At 36.3% G+C, this 19,811-nt stretch overlaps 4 protein-coding genes across 6 annotated transcripts; 3 read left to right on the forward strand and 1 right to left on the reverse strand.

Annotated features, from left to right (window-relative positions):
* Positions 1 to 3,839: 3,839 nt before the first annotated feature.
* Positions 3,840 to 6,554, forward strand: LOC135638316 (rhodanese-like domain-containing protein 17). 2 transcript variants are annotated; one of them, XM_065151403.1, is made up of 6 exons: positions 3,840 to 4,025; positions 4,166 to 4,243; positions 4,342 to 4,415; positions 4,500 to 4,570; positions 4,670 to 4,723; positions 6,328 to 6,554. In XM_065151403.1, exons 1-6 carry the CDS (start codon positions 4,009 to 4,011, stop codon positions 6,415 to 6,417), a joined length of 384 nt encoding a protein of 127 aa, XP_065007475.1. In that variant the 5' UTR covers positions 3,840 to 4,008; the 3' UTR covers positions 6,418 to 6,554. The 2 variants fall into 2 exon arrangements, with proteins under 2 accessions (XP_065007475.1, XP_065007473.1); XM_065151401.1 differs by lacking the exon at positions 3,840 to 4,025 and having other exon boundaries at positions 4,033 to 4,243.
* Positions 6,555 to 8,431: 1,877 nt separating this feature from the next.
* On the forward strand, positions 8,432 to 9,553 carry LOC135637789 (actin-depolymerizing factor 5-like). The gene is made up of 3 exons (XM_065150584.1): positions 8,432 to 8,713; positions 8,800 to 9,059; positions 9,261 to 9,553. The coding sequence occupies exons 1-3, from the start codon at positions 8,693 to 8,695 to the stop codon at positions 9,409 to 9,411; spliced, it is 432 nt and encodes a 143-aa protein (XP_065006656.1). The 5' UTR covers positions 8,432 to 8,692; the 3' UTR covers positions 9,412 to 9,553.
* On the reverse strand, positions 9,483 to 12,215 carry LOC135637788 (probable L-ascorbate peroxidase 4, peroxisomal). Its single transcript, XM_065150583.1, has 9 exons — positions 11,930 to 12,215; positions 11,205 to 11,329; positions 11,070 to 11,119; positions 10,794 to 10,859; positions 10,666 to 10,714; positions 10,210 to 10,292; positions 10,039 to 10,118; positions 9,867 to 9,969; positions 9,483 to 9,783 (listed from the first exon to the last, which is right to left on the reverse strand). Exons 1-9 carry the CDS (start codon positions 12,040 to 12,042, stop codon positions 9,589 to 9,591), a joined length of 864 nt encoding a protein of 287 aa, XP_065006655.1. The 5' UTR covers positions 12,043 to 12,215; the 3' UTR covers positions 9,483 to 9,588.
* A 3,607-nt stretch (positions 12,216 to 15,822) lies between these two features.
* Positions 15,823 to 19,742, forward strand: LOC103985793 (uncharacterized). Of its 2 annotated transcripts, XM_009403629.3 has the most exons (3): positions 15,823 to 16,103; positions 17,954 to 18,275; positions 18,373 to 19,742. In XM_009403629.3, exons 1-3 carry the CDS (start codon positions 16,041 to 16,043, stop codon positions 19,407 to 19,409), a joined length of 1,422 nt encoding a protein of 473 aa, XP_009401904.2. In that variant the 5' UTR covers positions 15,823 to 16,040; the 3' UTR covers positions 19,410 to 19,742. The 2 variants fall into 2 exon arrangements, with proteins under 2 accessions (XP_009401904.2, XP_009401901.2); XM_009403626.3 differs by having other exon boundaries at positions 15,823 to 18,275.
* The last annotated feature ends 69 nt before the right edge of the window (positions 19,743 to 19,811 follow it).

Genomic DNA, 19,811 nt, shown 5'->3' on the forward strand with positions numbered 1-19,811 from the left:
CAGCAATGGCTTTTGGACTGAAAAGACTGGTGGAATCCAGTCCTCCCCACAAAGATAAGGCGTGACTCCCTCCGGCTAGACCATGGAGAGATCTGCTCACCTTTATCTGATGCACTGGCCATCAACGGAGGATGGCAGAAGACCATCGTTCCTAAAGAGGAATCAATGATTTGAGGCATCGCTGCACTTATTTCCAACACAGTAGCAGGACGACCAATCCATTCGGGCTGGTGGCATCAATGCCAAGCTTTTGAGAGAGAAAAGAACAGTGTCCACTGGTTAATCTTTTGCTGCATTACAAGTAAATATGCTGAACGGTGGAAGCTCAATTAAATTTGCACCCCTCAATTAAAACACTAAAGGATACTACAGTTTGCATGCCAATGATTGCTACCTCAGCAGCCATTGATGTTTCTATCCATGCTTTCCTTGCTACACTTAATATATGTTCTCTGTCAATTATAATTACTTGTTGAATCATGATCTCTAAGGATTAGGTGTGACAGTGTGAATCAAAGTAACGAGGAAACACGGATTCCTATTATAATATATGTTCTTTGTTCTAGTAGTTGGATTTGGGATAACCTGGAAGAAGTGAAGGAAGAGAGTGTAGACTTAGTTTGCCTGGGAAGGAGGAGGAAGTTTCATTTCATGGCTATAGAAATTGACCTGCGAAGGATTACATTATGAATTCAAGTTTTCAAGCTTGAAGACTTCGATAACTAGTTGGTGAGTTGACTTCAATTTTTATGCTCGTTTGAAGTCAAACCCCGGGAGTTGAAGTCAACACGCTGGTTGGGTTGTGTTGTGAGAGGCTTCTAGTAAACGGTCATGGAGGTTCACACAAGCTCAAGGAAAGAACAAGGAATAATAGCACTACCTCGGAAAACTTGTGGATGCTTCCTCAACATGTTTAAGAAGACAGGTCATTGGTCAAAGTATCTTAGAACATACAATTAAAGCTCAAAGTTCTTTTTTTTATTTTTTTTATTTTTTGGACATCCATAGCAATTAGATTATAGGATGAAAAAGTTTGTGAAAATACATAAATATATGCACTAGTCAAAGAGATTGAAGAAGACTTAAAAAACAACTTTAGTATAAATTATAAATAAAAATTTTAATATTTTAAATTTAATTAAAATTATATTTTTTTATATTTCTGGATGACAATAACGATAAAAGATTTATACAATCGATCCTAAATATTTAAGATATTTAATACTTATAACTTTTAAGTATTCTTCTCTAATATTAAGACTAAATGTGAACAGTTCACAAAATCATAATGTGAAATGGGAGTTGAGAGAAAAATCCACAAATTATGATGTGAAATATTCTACTTTAATTGCACCATGGCAATCAATGTGAACACTAAATCAGTCAAATTCCAACAAAATTGGTCAGTTGACTATCTGCTTAGGTGTCAAATCATGACAAAGAACTATTTCCTCAATAGACTGATATGGCTAACCACATGTGATTAGGGGCAAAACATTGTAAAATGAATCCTCTCATGAACAACATTACAACCTCTTTGCCAATGCTTTTTCTTACATGAAAGGATCATCAAACATTGAGAAAACCCATATGGGAGCAAAAACTGAAATTATATAGAGGTTTCCTGTGAATTGTTTTCCTTGTATGTGTAGCCTAACTAGAAAAACTAATTCCTAATTCCAAGTTAGGAATAAAATAATATAAATCAATTAATTTGTAAAACCAAAAAATTAATTAAATCTTTCATAACTAGCAAAGTCTCTCTTCTCTCCTCTTGTATTTGAGGATGAGTAGGTTTCCTATTCATCCTCAGGATATTGTAAGAGAGAATGATTTTCGTAGAGACGAGAGATAGGTTATCCGACCATCCTTTATCTTCTTTTATTTATTTTTAATATTTTTTATTCTTTGTTTGTTCATGTTTAACATGTATTTTTTATTTTTTTATTATCTATATTACTGTCTTTACACGGCTTTTCTAAGTAAATATCATAATATTCATGTTTTAGATACAAATTTATGATATTTTGAGTCTATGATTTTTTTTATTGTTTAAATAAACAATTACAAATTTTAATTATTGATTAAATGGTTCCTATTTAATCTTGTATTCTCTCCTATATTTCATGTTAAAGTATTAAATCGATTAGTTTAATTTTTATTAAAAAAATATTAAATTTAAATTTAAATTTAAAAATTTCAATCCGATCTAATTATAACATTTTGATTCGAATGAAAAGTCAGGGATAATACAACACCACAATCTAATAAGTTTTTATGTAGGAATGCAATGTCAAAATATAAATAATTAACCTACATAATATATTTATTATATATTTCGATCCATAATCAATCTACTTATAAAACTTTCATAACCTATTCAATAAATTCAATAATTTATTAAGAATTCATAATATTCTAGTTCAAATAACATATATATATGTATATATATATATGTATGTATATATGTATATATATATGTATATATATATATATGTATATATATATATATGTATATATATGTATATATACATATATATACATATATATATATATATGTATATATATATATATGTATATATATATATATATGTATATATATATATATGTATATATATATGTATATGTATACCATATATAATCTAAATATATAATAGTACATGATTAAATTCATTCATACTCATGCATTATTGAAATCAAATATACAATAGTGCATGCTCTCTAAACATCTTTCAAAAGATATGTCATTGGTTAAGGATGTAAATTAGTGTTAACTTTATTCTTACTCAAGCATCAATGAAATCAAAGCCCAGAGTGTTCTTGTAGCCCCATTTGAAAACTCATGACCCAGCAAAATTATATGAATATTTTCAAGCTATGAATACCGAGAAATCAAAATAATTACATTATTATTTTTTTATTTTTTTTTAATAAATCGGGAATTCCCATTTCTGGTTAGTTTCTATATTATTTTAAAAATATTTTATCACATGAATTATATCATTACAAAGCTTATTGAGATAGAAATCTAAGACATTCTATAGAATTCAATTTAACATTTTAATAAAAAGTTATGCTCAGTTCTATCTATAGCTCTCCCAAGATTGGAAGAAGGTTGTTCTCACTTTTAGAGTTTTCCTTTATGGTTTTTAATTAGGTTTTATTTATTTTAAATCATAAAAATAATTAAAAAAAAATCACCCCAGGCTTAAACGATTGTTCCAAATCTATCACTATATATACCTAAACTTCAAGGGTATAACCTACATTCAATACAAGTCTTTTTTTTTTAGAGGTATTATCATTCTCCTACAATACTATTTCTCTTTGGTAGATTTCTTAGACTGGTGAGTTCATAAATCCTATATCTTTAGGTAGATTTCTTGGATGGTAATATCCATATTCCTTGAATATTTTATTTAAGTGATTAACTTGTTTATCTACCTTCTATCTATTCTACTTAATTATCTATCCAAACTTGTCCATCCCACATCATTATATCATAAGGTGAAAAAGTTAATCTTCATATATATATATATATATATATATATATATATATATATATATATATATATATATATAATTTATTTAAGAAAAGGATAAAAGATTGAATAGGAGATAGAGCTCAGCTATCCAACAACAGTCAATGCTGCCTCATGACGAGCCCACTGTGAGGCGCTTAGCCCAAAACTCGGCCCATTTAAAGGCCCATTACCGAAGTAGTCCAAAACGTAGGGTGGGATGACATGGGCCGCTGACGATCGTTTCATCCACGTCCCGAACAACAAGCGGAGATGACAAGGACGTCGATCCCACGTCACGTGTCGACCAAACCAGAAACAGCGTCGGCTCACTCCTCCCTATCTTTCTCGATTAGATCGCAGCATTCGTGTTTGTTTCACCGTACGGTACTCACCCGCACACATTATTGCAGAAACCATAGCCTGCAAACCCGGCAGCAGCTTCTCTGCTCCGCCCGCTGATTCATCGCAGGATATAAGGCAATAGATGGCACCGATTCTGAGGTAAGCGGCTCCCTACAACCCCCTTCGGTTCTGTGCCATTTGATCTGCCTCGGAAGGGAAGATTGGGGAGGAATGGGGTGTTGTGTGTGTCATCTGACTGTGATGGTTCTTCTTCTTCTCTTTGTGCTGCCGGCGCTCAGCTCGGAATCAGCGGTGACCGTCGACGTGCACGCCGCGAAAGGCTTCGTGGACTCCGGCCACAAGTACTTGGACGTCAGGTGCATGCCCGCCCGCCCACCTCTGCTCGTTTCATTGGCTAATTTGGGGCTCCTTCCTGTTGTAATCTTGTTCCTGTTCTGCGTGGTGCAACTTATAGGACGGCTGAGGAATTCAAGAAGGGGCATCCATGGAACGCCCTAAACGTTCCTTATGTGTTCTTCACCCCACAAGGCAAGCTCTTGGTTCTTGGTTCATAGGATTCTTTCTGGCATCGTAGCAGTCTTTTGAAGGATTGTTTTGGTCATCGTGGATCAGGGAGGGAGAAGAACCCTGAGTTTTTGGGACAAGTGTCCTCGATCTGCGACAAGGATGATCACATAGTCGTGGTAATTCCCTTTGACATCCTCTGATTTGCAAAAGCTCAAGATGTTTCACCTCTCTCATTCTCTCTCTCTTTGTGCGTCTTACTTTTTGGTATCTTGAAGGGATGTCAAAGTGGAGTGCGATCTCTGCAAGCTACAGAGGAACTTATCAAAGCTGTAAGTAGCTCTCATATTTGTTTTGCTATCAATTTGTGATTTGGGAAAGGGATTGAACTCAATGAGGTCATAAATTGAAGCATTAAGGATGGGTTTTATCCCCTTTTTTTTTTGTCAGATAGAATCTTAGGATTGTGATCTTTATATCAATGAGAGGGGTAGAGGTCAAATAGTAGCAGGGAACAGAGCTTGTAAATCAATTCAAATTCTTGTCTGATGTGAGACTAAACTGAAATGTTCCATATGGTAGATGCAAAATGCAGTTAGACAATTTGCATGTATAATGAATGAATGGTCTAACATAACTCTCTCCACATTCTGAATTCTCTTGATTGATTGAGATGATGCCCCTCAACATGTTATAATTCCAAAAATCAATAGTGATCATCAACTATTGTCTGATTGAGATTTTTTTGTTAGCATAAAGTATCAGGCTATGTATTACTGAAATATTGTGCACTTGTCTATTTATAATCCAATAAAACATAAATAAAAATTCATTATTTCTCAAAGACAATGTATTCATAAGACTGTGAAAATTAAAGAGGAAAGAGGTGGGGACAATTTTGTGGACTACGGTGGAGAAAGAGAGGACTAAAGTTCGAGTTGGTAAGCATTTTTGGAATCTTAAGTATATTCAAATTTCTTAGTGAATTAGGATTAAAATTTAGATCAGGGATTCAAGTAAAAAGAGTCGTTAGAGAATTAGAATTTATTCTTTTAAATATACATCGAGTTTTAAGGTTTTGGTGAGAGGGAGAGGTAAAGACACTTTGGGTGCTCCTTAGGGTTTCTTTTCGATGGATCCAAAAAAAGTTGAGAGAAGATTTATTTTGGGTTTATGTGAGAGGGGTATCTAGGGGTTTCAGGGTTGGGTTTAGGCTTTTACTCAAGGAGAGTGATTCCTTGTATTGATTTTTTTCATATAGTGAAAATTTTGATTTTTTTCGTGAAGATAGACAATGAGTTACCGAGTTATATTAAATGTTTGTGTTGACTTTATAAGTATGTCCTTTATTTGTTGATCTCTAGGTTTCTCTTTTGGGTTTTGAATTTCTCCTCTCCTCTTTTGGGTTTTAACTTGCAATGCAGTTTACGAGGGCATTATGCGACATTTTAGATCACAAATCAGACTTATCAAACATTCCCCAAATTCTATGTATAAAAGCCATATCCATTGAAGTCCAAGTACCATTAGACACGAAATGTTAAACCACTTGATTCATATCGCTAATGATTAAGAAAGTCAGATGATTTATATTGAGTTTATTCTTTGGTACATCATTTCAACTTAAAAAATTTAAACTTAATTGTATCAAAGAATAAACTCAATATATATTATCCGACTTTCTTAATCATTAGCGTTCGGTGAAGATCGAAAGGACTATGAGTAAATTCATATCGCTAATGATTAAGAAAGTCGGATGATATATATTGAGTTTATTCTTCGGTACAATTAAGTTTAAATTTTTTAAGTTGAATTGATGTCCAATCTTACATATATTAATCTTAATAAATGACTCATTTGTCGCCAGTTTAGCTGCTAAATCGAGTTGATGCATGTCATTGTATCTTGATAAATTAAGGTCGTTTTTGTGTTGCAGGGTTTCAAGCATGTAAAGAATATGGGAGGGGGTTATGTTGCCTGGTTGGAGAATGGGTTCCTCGTGAAGGCTCTTCAAGAAGAGTTGTAGTTGCTCTGTCAATTTAAACATTCTCTGTATGTAAGTGATGTGATCTGAAAAATGGTGTTGTATTATAAATCACAATACGTTAAAATGTAGTAACGAAACCAATAACTATGAGTTGGATGAGATTGTTCTTTTGTGAATCACAATTTGTTTGAATTCTTATCTTGCAATATACAAATAAGAAAGTATTTTAAATCTTCTAAAACGTCATATTTGCTGAAATTTTCTTGAATTATGATATCACTAATTTGAAGCCTTGTTTTTATAAAAAGATGAATTTAATCTATTTCACTAGGTGGAATCATGAATCGACTCATGAAATCTACAAAATTGTATCGATGATGTTACAAAGTTTTTGCTATGCTTGAGTTATCCAATGAGTTTTAGTGACTTTGGAGTGATCTCCTATGCTTGAGTTAGTAAATGAGTTCAGATGTGTGACTTCTCCGATATTGATTGGGTGAATCGAATGTATGGTTGTGGATATGTTCCTTCTATGCTCGAGTTAGTAAATAGGTTCAGATGTGTCACTTATATTGGGTGAATCGAATATATGATTGTGGATATGTTTCTCCTATGCTTGAGAGTTAGTAAATGAGTTTATATGTATGATTTCTTCAATAATGAGTTTATATGTATGATTTTTTCAATAGTGATTGAGTGAATTGAATGTATAACTTCTTCGATAGTGAATTGTTGAATTCGAGAATTATAAACTTGCTTCATATTTCATTTATCTATCCTCTATTAAACCAACCTCAGGATTAGTAAAAGTAGTGATGAGGAGTTGTTATTATACATACCCATATCATTCTACATTTAGAAGATTAGTAATATCCATATAAAAGTATTTTAGTGATATAAAACTCATCATCTCAATCAACAAAGAAGGTGAGGAAGCTTTGCATAACGAAAACATGGATCAATAATTTAAAAATATATTTGAAAATATATATAAAATTTACATGATTTAATATTTCTTAGTTACATCTTTTAAAAATTGAATTCTTCATGAGAACAAATTAAATTAATTCAAGCACAGCACAATTCTCTTTAAACATCTTATCTCATAAATTTCAAACTTTTTAAGTATGTTTTCTCATCCTCACTAAAGATACATAAGATTATTTATAAAACAAATAAATCTTAAATCACAAAAAAAATTTCATACTTGAATTCATAATCCCTAACCTCGTAATCTAATTTAAATTTGAAAGATAGAGAGAGACACAAATATTTCTAACAAAACTAGAGCAAAGGCCTTACCCATGTCACAGTAGCACTTTTGGAACACAGTGCAAAAGCCTTCCCCATGACACAGCAGTTCTTCCAAGTAGCATCAACTTGATGAGCAGTGGCTGTTGTTATCGTCTCGTGCTGGGTGTGGTACACTGTGAGTGTCCACTTTGATGCTCAAGATTTTACTGTCAGTGGATGGGGGACATGGGCCCCTCTTTCTCCCCCCACCCCATCGGCTGCCTTGGCTTTCAAGCAAAGCATGAACAGAAAGCACCCTATGTGGTACGTTTGGTGGATCCAATGCTGAGCCCGTACTCCCACTGGTCCTGTTCAACCTAAATCTATTTGCTGTTGATTTCAGTGGAATCATACGCTTATGTTCCAGTTTTATAGGTCTCAGTTGATATGAACTCCGAATTCTAGTGTGAGGACTGCATCAGATGATCTGAACTCCTGTTTCTGTCAAACTGGTAACTATCTTTGGATTCCCATAATTAATATGATCGAAGAATAATCATTCAAAGACTTGGCTGTTGATGGAGACCCTTTGAAGGCTTTGCACAAAGTCGATTCATGGATCTCGAAGACCTGTAGACAGACCATCAGAGAACCACAAAATAATTGAGTTGATATTATGATCTTTGAACAGTAAGTCTCTTGTAAGATTCTCTTGCTTTTGTACCTCTTTCCTTTCTTTTTCTCCCATTTGATTAGCGTTTGGACAACATGAAAAACACTTTTCGTGCATTCGTGATTAGGACGAGAACATCTTTCCCTGTTCTTTAAGCGCGTCATGTTTGACCCCGGAATTGTGCACCGCAATGATCCTCGAGAGCCCACCGTTCCTGCTCACCAATTTGTCTTGAGAGTCATCGGAAGAGTTCATTAATGTTCTTCGAGTTCCTCACCAAATACTATAGTATTTTGATGACAACAATCCGACAAAGCCATCATCTTCAACCTTCAGCCTATAAATCAACGTCTGAAGCCCGGATCAGCAGCGACCAGCGGCGAGGTTGGGACGGAAGGTTCTGAGACCATGGCCATGGCTTTCAAGATGGTAATTCCGATCGACGCCGACGTCACGAGCGGTGACCAGCTTTCCTGGGTGTTGTTGCCTTAACGACTGTGGCTTGTGGGTGGCAGGCGACGGAGGGGATGAGGGTGAAGCAGGAGTGCCTGAGCTCCTTCATGGAGATGAAGTGGAAGAAGGTGAGCCGGTACGTGGTGTACAAGATCGACGAGAAGTCGAGGGAGGTGATGGTGGACAAGGTGGGCCGTCCCGGCGAAGGCTACGAAGGCCTCGCAGCCTCCCTCCCCAACGACGACTGCCGCTACGCCGTCTTCGACTTCGACTTCCTCAGCGTCGACAACTGCCAGAAGAGCAAGATCTTCTTCATCACATGGTCTGCTCCTCTCTCTCTCTCTCTCTCTCTCTCTCTCTCTCACGGATCTGCTGAGAGAAAGCTGCAAGAAACATGGATGAACTGCGTGCAACATCACTACCTATTATGTGATTCATGTCTGCTAACAATGTACTGCAAAGATCATCTGCTTTTGATGCTGAGACTCAGATCTGTATCTACAGAGTTCTGCTACTCTTTCAGGTCTCCAACGGCATCAAGGATCAGGTCGAAGATACTGTACGCTACCTCAAAGCAAGGGCTGAGGAGGCTGCTCGAAGGGATCCACTACGAAGTGCAAGCCACTGATCCTACCGAGATGGGCTTCGATGTGATCAAAGAGAGGGCCAAATGAGCAGCGGAATGGCCTCCACTGCAGCTGATGCGTTCCTCCGATCAAGATCAGGGGAGAAGACGATGATGTGATTGGAGAACAAAGGCAAACGATATGATTCATCATCAACATATAGATCATTACAATATGCGTTTGTGAAGCATCAACTCCATCCCACCAACTTAAAACCTTAGTAGATTATTTGGTTTTCCTGTTGATCTCATAAAAGTAGCTTAGAACGAGCAGCAGAGCAGCAACTGCAACGCCAAGTGCGCCTTGCTGTAGTATGCTTCTTGTCTTCCCCCTCGTGAGGCAAGTCCGAGGTGGAGTGAAGCCCAGCTCTGATAGTTTCTTGTGTGATTCTGCGTAATCTTCGAAGAATTTATCCTCGTCCTACCAAAAGAAATCAAACTACGTCAATGTTGAGATCAATGTTGCATGGGGAAGGTCACAACGAAACCAAGCATCGAAGCTACCACGGCGTATAGCACGACGTAGTCTCTCAAGACAGGATCGTCTAACAGAGCCTTATCTGTCGGAAGCTGAAGGAGCCCCTCCTTTTCCCCTTTCACCAATTCCCTGATACAGGACGAAGAACAGTGATCAGGCTGCTTGATGTGAACTTGATGACAGTGAGATAACCATTACGCAAAGTAGGAGTTGTCGAATTTGAGAGGATCCTTTGTCCACGCGCCTAGAAATCCTGATCTCTCTCGATGAGCTCTTCCCTTTATCACCAAGCACAAGAAACTTCCTTTCATTCGAGGATGGTGATACAGTAGTATATGGGTACAAAGCAGAATGGCTTGAGACAATTACCAGTGTGTGGCCACCGGAGAGTGCCACAATATCCTTATCTGACAAACCCATGCGATAGAAGACGTCCCTCAAATGCGAAACACCTGCATCAAAAGTATTGGTATCGAAGATCGATATAAACTTAATATTAATTTAGTATTTTCATAAAAAAAAAATAGATAGACTAAAGATATTGCATCGCCCCTCCGACATATAACCAATGTCTCACCCCGTGCCGTTTTGCACCGTAAGAGCGTTAGCCAAAAATCAACCGATGACACACGAGAATGGTATTGTTTTTGCACGATGCCATACAAGCAGAAAAATTTTCGAGTTTGGCATGACAGAAATATGAAATAAAAACACCTTTGACAAAGTAAAATGAGATTGACGATAATACTTTTTGACCCGTACATGCTACCTGATAGAAAACTCGAAAATACAAGAACCAATTGCAGAGATGCTGGAGATGATTACCTTGGTTTGCATCTGGAAGACGGCCTTCTTCTGGACAAACTGATGAGTCCTGGCACAAGAAGCAGTGGATGTTATTGAGCTTGCAGTTCCTGGAAGAAGAAGAGCACTGTCAAATACCTAAACCTTACCTTTCTACCTGGAGCAAATGGAACAGTCGGTCCGCCAGTAATCTCCACAGCAACTACTCCAGCAAGCTGCTAATAACATCATGTTCAGCATACAGATGCATTCATTCGTCCTCCTCACTTTACTCTCCAGTACTTATAACATAAATCTAGTAGTAAAAGATTATTGATTCCCTTGAAGAACCAAATCTTGTTTCAGATAGGATGAAAGATGACTTATGTATCCAAATGCTAGAAGAAAAATGCTATCTTGCTTGCTATTCTGTAATGAATCAGTACCTGGTAAAGGTCTGCATATGTGATTTTTGGATGTTTGACCTTCACTGGCTCTGAGATCGCAAAGAACAGAGAGCAGATGACATTAGATTGTAATCTGGACATGTATTGTTGGTGTGTTAAGATGCAAATGGCTACCTAAAAGATCAATAGCTATTTCAAGTCCTGCATTTGAACCATGAGAGTACTCTTCCTCAAACCTTATGGAACCATTAGGGCCACCAGTTTTTGTTTTCACATCATAAGTACCAGCATCATGCCATCTGCAGAAAGCAGCAGATGTGAGAAGCCATGAGAGTCTTAAGATATACCAAGCTAACTTCAAGAACTTTATGATCTTGCATTCCAAAATATAGAAATTAAATACCCATAGACACTATCAAGAGCATAAATTGAGTTACCAAAAAATCCCTGCTTGTGTTGAATGGTTGATGCAGTTGGTAGATCCCTTCCTCTGGGTAACAACAACACTAATCCCCTAATTCTACTCTAAGGAAGCATCAATTACTGTAATTAATTTTTCTTTATGAACATGTTCCTTCAAAATATGTCATTTTATGAAGACCATTGGGGTATTTCCAGGCCCTATAAATAGAGTTGCAAACCCTAAATTAATAAAAATTTAGAGACAAATATAATTCCTCTTATTCTTTAAATATATTTTTATTATTTCTAAACTTCATTCTCATATTTCATCATTCTAATATTTTATTTAATCTTGAAGACTCTGCCTTTTACCCAACAGAAATGTCCTGCATTTAACACGCAGTATAGTGGAGGAGATAAAGATGGAGGAGCACAGGCAAACAAATGGAGTTCGAGAGGCACAGATTTAGCTGCAGAATCAAGCGAAACTAACTCACGCGAGGCGGAGGATGATAGGAGCACAGTTCTTGCTGGAGATGAGAGCTCGGAGGTCTCTGCGGGCCTTCTCGATCTCCTTGAGGTACTCTGCGTTCACCACCGGATCAGCCATTGTGTTACCCTAAGAAAGCTCTCGCAAAGAACAGAGAGATGCAGCAAAACAACGAGTGGAGGAGGTGATGGGAGCCTGACGGCTTCTCGTTTGGTCTGCTGTTATATAAACACGGAGGAGGACACGAAGAAGAAGCAGTAGCAGCAAAAGACGGGAATAAAGGAGAGGAGAACGAGGATGGGAGAGAAGGAATTGAATTCGTGGAGTGGAGAAGGGACAGCTTCACGAAGAAGATATCCGTCGCTCACTTTCTTCTCAATGTTTTCGGCTCATTTACGTGCCTTTTGGCCAATATAAATAAATATATATATATATATATATATATATATATATATATATATATATATATATATATATATATATATATATATATATATATATATATATATATATATGTATATGTATATGTATATGTATATATGTATGTATATACATATACATACATACATATACATATACATACATATAAAATACATATACATACATATAAATACATATACATATATATAAATACATATACATATATATACATACATATATATATATATATACATATACATATATATATATATATATATATATATATATATATATATATATATATATAAAATTAATTAATGATGTGTGCTAGAGGAAGAGAGAAAGAAGTAGAAGAAAAAAGAAGAATAAGAGAAGAAAATTTAGAGCATAGGGTTTTTTTTCTCAAATCTTCTCATTTGAGATAAAAAATTCTCAAAGATAAGTATTCTAACCCTATTTTATAAAAATCTTAATCTTTATTTTTATTTTAATTCTAAATAATTTAAAAGATTTCAGTTTAGCACAAGATATTTCTCTCGTTTAATATAAAATCATGAATCTAAATTTTTTTGATAATTATTATTTTAGACCTAACTTTTTGTACTAAACTCTAATTTAGGTAAACCTAATTTATGTGAAAATAAACTCATACATGTAAGTGTCAATCCAAACTTCTATTTTAATTGACCTTATAGATTATGTAAAACAAAGGTCATAATTTCTAACCTTTTAATACTAAACTACTTATAACTTTTTATTAAAATTTTCAATTTATGTAAAATATACTTTATTAAAAACTAGACTCATAAATATCTCTATGTATATCTGGTTTGAAAATTTTGGAGTATAAATGCCTACTAAAATATTTATTTTAATTAACATTATGGATTCGGTAAAATAGAGATAATATTTTTTGACCTTTTGTCACTAAATTATTTGTAACTCTTTGTTGGAAACTTCAATTCATATAAAACTTAATTTTTGTGAAAGTAGATTAATATATATTTCAAATGCAATCATTTCGAGTAATTTGAAGTATAATTGATTATTTAAATAATTCATGAAATGTGTCTCTCAAATTCGACCAAAATTAAGTTTTTATCGATTTTGCCTATTCTTGTTTCATCCTTTTGGAAATTGATTTAAGCTAAAATCTTTTTTTCAATTAAGTTTTATATTATTACTTTGAATTCTTGTATACTCATCCTTAAGTTATTTGCATATATGAATCTATTATGTAAAATTATGTTTGCATCGTATTGTTTCGTATATGAACATGTATGTTTCGTTATTTCACATATACTTCCGATATATGCTAATTGTATTGTTCATAATATCTTTTTATACTCTGATATTTGTGGGATTATTTGGACCTTTACTAAAAATAGTAAAAGGATTATTTGGACCTTTGCTAGAAATGATAAATGGTATATACTTCAAACTCATAATGTTTTATCGGCCCCATTTGGCTTCATCCATCCGTGGATAAATGACACTCTCAGATGTTGAAGATTATATTTGATATCCTACTTCACCTTCTATATATTTGATATGATATTCAAAGCTTTGGTTATATGTTTCTACGTGCGATTTTGATGAGAATAAAATGAATGCAACGTCTAATATGATATTTGAGCTTCTGTTTTATATTTATTCTTTTGATATACTCTGAAATGTTTCATATGTCATTGATATACTTTGAAATATTTCTTATATTATTGATATGCTCTAATTACTCTTTACCCTCTTGTTATGAACAAAACATGCTTTGAATGAAATAATATTGTAATTCTATATTCTATGAGTAGATATCTATAAATTTTTGTATCATGCCTTGTATTTTGATACTAAATTTCTTTTAAAATTATTTTTTTTCACCATAAATATGTTAGTCGCTTATTGAACTTTATATGCTCACTTTGTCGCTATATAAAATTTTTAAATTAACTTGTCACTAAAAAGTTAAAATTAGGCCGAGGTAGTGAAAAGCTATCTAGATTTTGGACAAATCCTATTAGTTGATATGTTATTGTTATATAAGTATATTTTGCATATAGTAAAATGTTCGATAATTTTGGAATGATATATCATGTAAAAATTTCAAACAAACCTCTCACACTTATGGTAAATGTTAAGTTTAGTTTTTTAACGATATACACTTATGATAAATAGTTGGAGTTTTGATTATATAAATTCTTATGCTTATGGTTTTAATAGTATGGTTAATGTTTTATTAAGTTAGCTTATAATTTTTTAAAAATATTTAAGTGATGTGGTGTATGATTATAAATTACACATATTTTATAAATATGAATTTTGACTAAGATTTCTCAGTGTCATCGAATGTTAGTTTGGATTCTAGATTAGATTGTTGATGAATTATATTACTATTGATTTAAGTTAGGGTCACATCTCTTGAATGTTATAATTGGAATGATACGATGCTATCTTATATATAAGTTTAAAATTTTTTTTTCTTGATCAAGTTAGTTAATAAAAAAATTTAAGATGATATCATATAATCAATTTTAGTAGAAAGTGATTCACTTAACTTAGGAGACATCCTCAAAGCAAGAGAGTTCATCACTTAATGCTTATATAGGTATTTTCTAATTGATGAACTTGTTTAAAGTTATATGCATTTCTGACTTCTATAGAAAGACAGTTGTAATCTTGCTAAGACTTTCAAATTCACCTTTTTTTGGATGTAGAGAGTTATTTTTGTAATCGTTTTTTTAATCCTAATAAATAATGACATTTGTATCTTATCTTTTATTATTCAAGGAAGTGGAGAGAGAATAATAATAGCCTAAATTTCTATATATATATATAGGGAAGGTTGTGTGTGATGTGATCGATTAGCCGCGATGGGTCGTCACGAACTCGACGTCGAGGCCATGAGGATTTGAATTCTGACATGGCGTGCGACTCACCTGTCTCAGCCAAGACAGGGTACAACGACGCGCACGGAGTTCAGACGCCTGGCACACAGAGCTGGTGCGCGACCCAAAGCTTCAATTAGAGGTTATGGTATGTTTCCTGTCTCCATTGAGACGGGAGAACCCCCATCGTCTCCTTACGTGCGACGCACGGAGACTGGTGCGGGGTTCAGGGAGTTTTTGGCCAAGACAGGGTACATCGATGCCCCCGAGTTCAGCCGCCTGGTACAGCGCTCTGGTGGGGAGGCCACAGCCTGCTATGTGTTTCCTGTCTCATCGAGACGGGAGAGGCCCTCCTATCGTTCACGTGGCAAGCACGTGAGACCGCCCACGGAGGCGGTTGGTCATTCCACGTGGGCCTCGCCGGACCAGCGCTACCGCGTGCCGCGAAGCTTCGGAAGGCGAATCCCGTGTTGGACCCACCCGAAATGGCCAATAGAAGCGAGCGCAACTGTGATCCTTATAAGACCCGCGGGACAGAGTACCGCGAATCCGAAACCGGCACGACTCTCCTCCCTCTATAAATATGGCCTCCGCGCCCCGAATTGAGGCTGCTCTTTCCTCCGTCGGCGGAGCTCTAACCCTAGTTTTCTTTTATTTCTGTCTCCGCCGCTTTCCCCGTCCTGATTCTGATCTGCGGCCCACTCGCCTTCGATCCCGCTTGCTTTGAGTCGCTTGATTCGATTGCCCCTCGATCGATCTCTGGCCTTGATCCGTGTGCCCCTCGATCGAGAGCGAGGAAGAGACAGTGGGAGCACGATGTCGCGGTGCTTTCCGTACCATCCGCCGCACATCGAAGAGTCCTTGATCGAATCAATCAAGGTTTGTTGAGCATCAATGCCGCTGCGATTGATTTCTTGCATTCTTGCTCGACTTCCTTTATTCGCGATCCGTTCGTCGCCACGATCTCTTGGTCACTTTAGTCTTAGATCGAACGAATTCTTGCGAAGTTGGAGTTCATAAGTTTGTAATCATATGTCAAATGGATAGAGGAATTGTAATCGACCACAATATGATTGGATTTTATTCCGTAGATAGTATTGTTTAGGAAATTGGTTTTTTGTTATTCTTCTGGTGGATGGCTATGGAGTTCTTATGAAGATGAGTTGTTGGTTGGTAGATGAGATGCTCAGGTCAATTACAAGACTATTAAGCGGTTCTCTACACGAGTCTTGAGCTTTGAGTTTATAGATCTCCTATGAAAAAGCAATTAAAAGTGGATCTGCCAAGGTTAGATGTGGTACAGGTATGGGGAGCACTCTGATGTCAGATTAAGAAATTCCGAATTGGATCTTGATATGATTGATGTGGTCGATTAAAAGAAATCCTTAGGAGTTGATTTGTAGGTATACTATGAAAAAGCAATTCACATTTGCAACAGATCCTGTTATTTTTGCGCTTTCTTTTAATTGTCGGACCAGTATTTTGGTGGAAGTCATTTGATGGAAATCATGGATACTATCAAGAACCCTTGTAGTAGTTGCACTTTCTTTGTATTCTCTTTTTAGATGTTCCGGTTGTGGCATAGTAATTTCAAGGCAAAGATGAACGACTTGATTCCATTGGATTCTCATCAATGTATTTGCACTTAAAGTGAAATGGTTGTTTATATTAATTATCATGAGAGGTCTAATTATATTAGTCTCCTAATAAAGTTTATTAGCAAACAACTCCATCTTATGTCTCAAGCATAGCATCTGAGTTTTGAATGCTATCAGATTATTATGTTAGAATTTTGTTTAGAGATTGAGAAATGCAGTCAGATCTAAGAGGATTGGCAATTTATTAACAGTAAAGCTTTTTCTCTAGTTCTAAACATTAATGTTAACAATCTGTATTGTTGAAAATTCTTGTTTGGTTGAAGTTCATATCCGTTGTTACTTTTTTTTGGAATATCTGAGCTTGAACAGATATCCGGGTTCAAATCCCGGCAACGGATTTATGACCAAAAAGAAAAAAAAAAGATCCTTGTAATTATAATATTCTTGGTCACTCTCTTGACAGGACTTCTTCATAGTTTGACTGCTAATGCAAATTGAGTCTTAGGGGAATGAATGATAGTGCGTAGAAAAGTTTTGGTTTACTATTTTCTTTAGTAATCAGGGTGAACGTATCAAAGATGCAAAGGTTCCTAAGTTCTTATTGGTAAACTAAATATTAGTTAAATGATTGGCTATATATTGCTATAGTGATTGTGTTTCCTGTTTTCCTCTCCTCATTACATTACCGTTCTGCCCTTTCTACCTGGAGTGTTTTTTTTCTCAAAAATGATTTTTTTAGCAGCTGTGCGATTGGGTGTTTTGTGTAAGATAGATGTGTCAAAATATAAAATATGAAACATTCTGAGATAGGCATCTCGATCCTATAATTGGGGGATACAATTGTTGTATGCAAACTTATAATAGATTTTACTGCTGGTAATTGGTTTGGGATTTCAGGAAGAATCTCTAATATATCTTACTAGGAGATTGAGTTGTAAGAACTGGTTTTGGAAGAATGTTATTCTATTTGGACTTTTCTGCTCAATGTGAAATATCATGCTATTGAAGCCTAAAGAGTGTCCTATTATATTGACTCGTACCTGTGTAATACATTCTCCGGTGTGCCTCTCTACTTTGCTTCCCCACTGTATATTCTTTGCTGGGGTTGACTATTCTTCTGGTGCACTGAAGCTCCAAAAAGAAAGCCAAAAGGCAAAGAAGAAAGAAAAAAAGAGGGAGAGAAAGGAGAGGGAGAAGACCAATGAAAAGCTTGTGAACTCTCAGCACGAGGAGAACCATATCAAGAGAAAGCGTGAAGAGAAGAAGTTGGATCAGAATTTGTTCAGCCAAAAGACCAGCAATGATGTTATCCAGCAGCTGGAGAGAAGTGGCATTACAGAAGAACATGAGCTTCCATGTTCCATTCAGTATTCCCACGACTCCCCGGAGAGCTCTCAGGACAGCAATAAGAGGAGAAAACTTCTGCCCTCTGATTCCGGTCATAACAAGCATGGTACATTTTAGCTTTTTCTTCAAGTAGTGTTCCCTCTTTTTGAGCTTTGCATAATTTTAAACAATGACACTTATGTTTTCTTCTCTTCTTCATGAAGGAATTATCATTCGCATTAAGTTGCCAACATTGAAGCAAAGAGACTCAAAGCCACCATTACTATCGGTGAGTCAAGAAGATGCACAGCTACCATTGGCATCCTTGAAGAAAAGTGAGCCTAAGCCACTATTACCATCGGTGAGGCAAGCAGATGCACAGCTACCATTGCCATCGTTGAAGCAAAGAGAGTTGAAGCCACCATTACCATCGTTGAAGCAAAGAGAGCCAAAGCCACCATTACCATCGTTGAGGCAAGCAGACACAAAGCTACCATTGCCATTGTTGAAGCAAAGAGAGTTGAAGCCACCATTACCATCGTTGAGGCAAGCAGACACAAAGCTACCATTGCCATCGTTGGAGCAAAGAGAGCCAAAGCCACTATTACCATTGGTGAGGCAAGCAGACACAAAGCTACCATTGCCATCATTGACAAAAAGAGAGTCGAAACCACCATTACCATCGTTGAGGCAAGCAGATGCACGACTACCAGTGCCATCTTTGAAGCAAAGAGAGCCAAAGCCACCATTACCGTCCGTGAGGCAAGCAGATGCACAGGTGCCATTTCCATCGCTGAAGCAAAGAGGTCCAGAGCCACGGGACACTCAAACAGCTGCGCAAGTGAATGTGGTAGTCAACAACAAATCAAAGCAGATAGCTGATGAACGTCCTGCAGTTGATGAACAGCCATGTTTTTCAGGCACGGCTGTGGAAACGGGTCTTGATCGAGAAGCAGCTGCACCTTCGCATAGAACTACTAGTTCGAAAAGGATTGGCAGCAGAACACGGCAACAGGAAAAGTTTGATGAATTAATAGTGAATTGGAATCCATCGCCATTGCAGTTGGAGTTGGAGTCTTCAGACGCAGGCAGCGACGACTGGTTGTTTGGGGCTCCAAAGCAGCGGGGCGCCAGTTCGTTTGCTGCTGAGAGCAAATCCAGCAATGGAAGTGGAAGTAATGCCATTTCTTCTCCGCAGTCCCGAGCCCGCTACTTGCCTGAATTCGACATGTATCAGCTGCCTTATACAGTCCCGTTTTAAATTCAAGGGACATGAATCGATGCAGTCAGAAACATGTTCTGTAGCCTAGCCAACATTTTAAAAGATCGGGAGAATATGCTGCATTGTAAGGCCGAGCAAAAAAGGTGTCATCTATTTTCTTTGGGATTGGCTGTATGCTTGCAGTTCCCTTCAGAGTTCTTGTCCTGATCCAAAATGTTTGGACCCCTGCCTAACCGCAAACGGGTTTTGATTGAGGACGAAGTCGAATTCGTGTATGTATTCTTATCCTCTTAGGCAACGAGTACGGATGATGGCGTCGAGTGATCAACACTTTTGTGGTTGACATTTCAATAGTTATTATTTCTTTTGACCTCTTTTTCTCGTACTAATAAAAATCTCTCGCTTTATGCTTTTACCGGCATGCTGATGCGCACGCACAAA

Source organism: Musa acuminata, chromosome BXJ3-5, assembly GCF_036884655.1.
Source record: "Musa acuminata AAA Group cultivar baxijiao chromosome BXJ3-5, Cavendish_Baxijiao_AAA, whole genome shotgun sequence".
In the NCBI taxonomy this organism is placed as follows: Eukaryota; Viridiplantae; Streptophyta; class Magnoliopsida; order Zingiberales; family Musaceae; genus Musa; species Musa acuminata.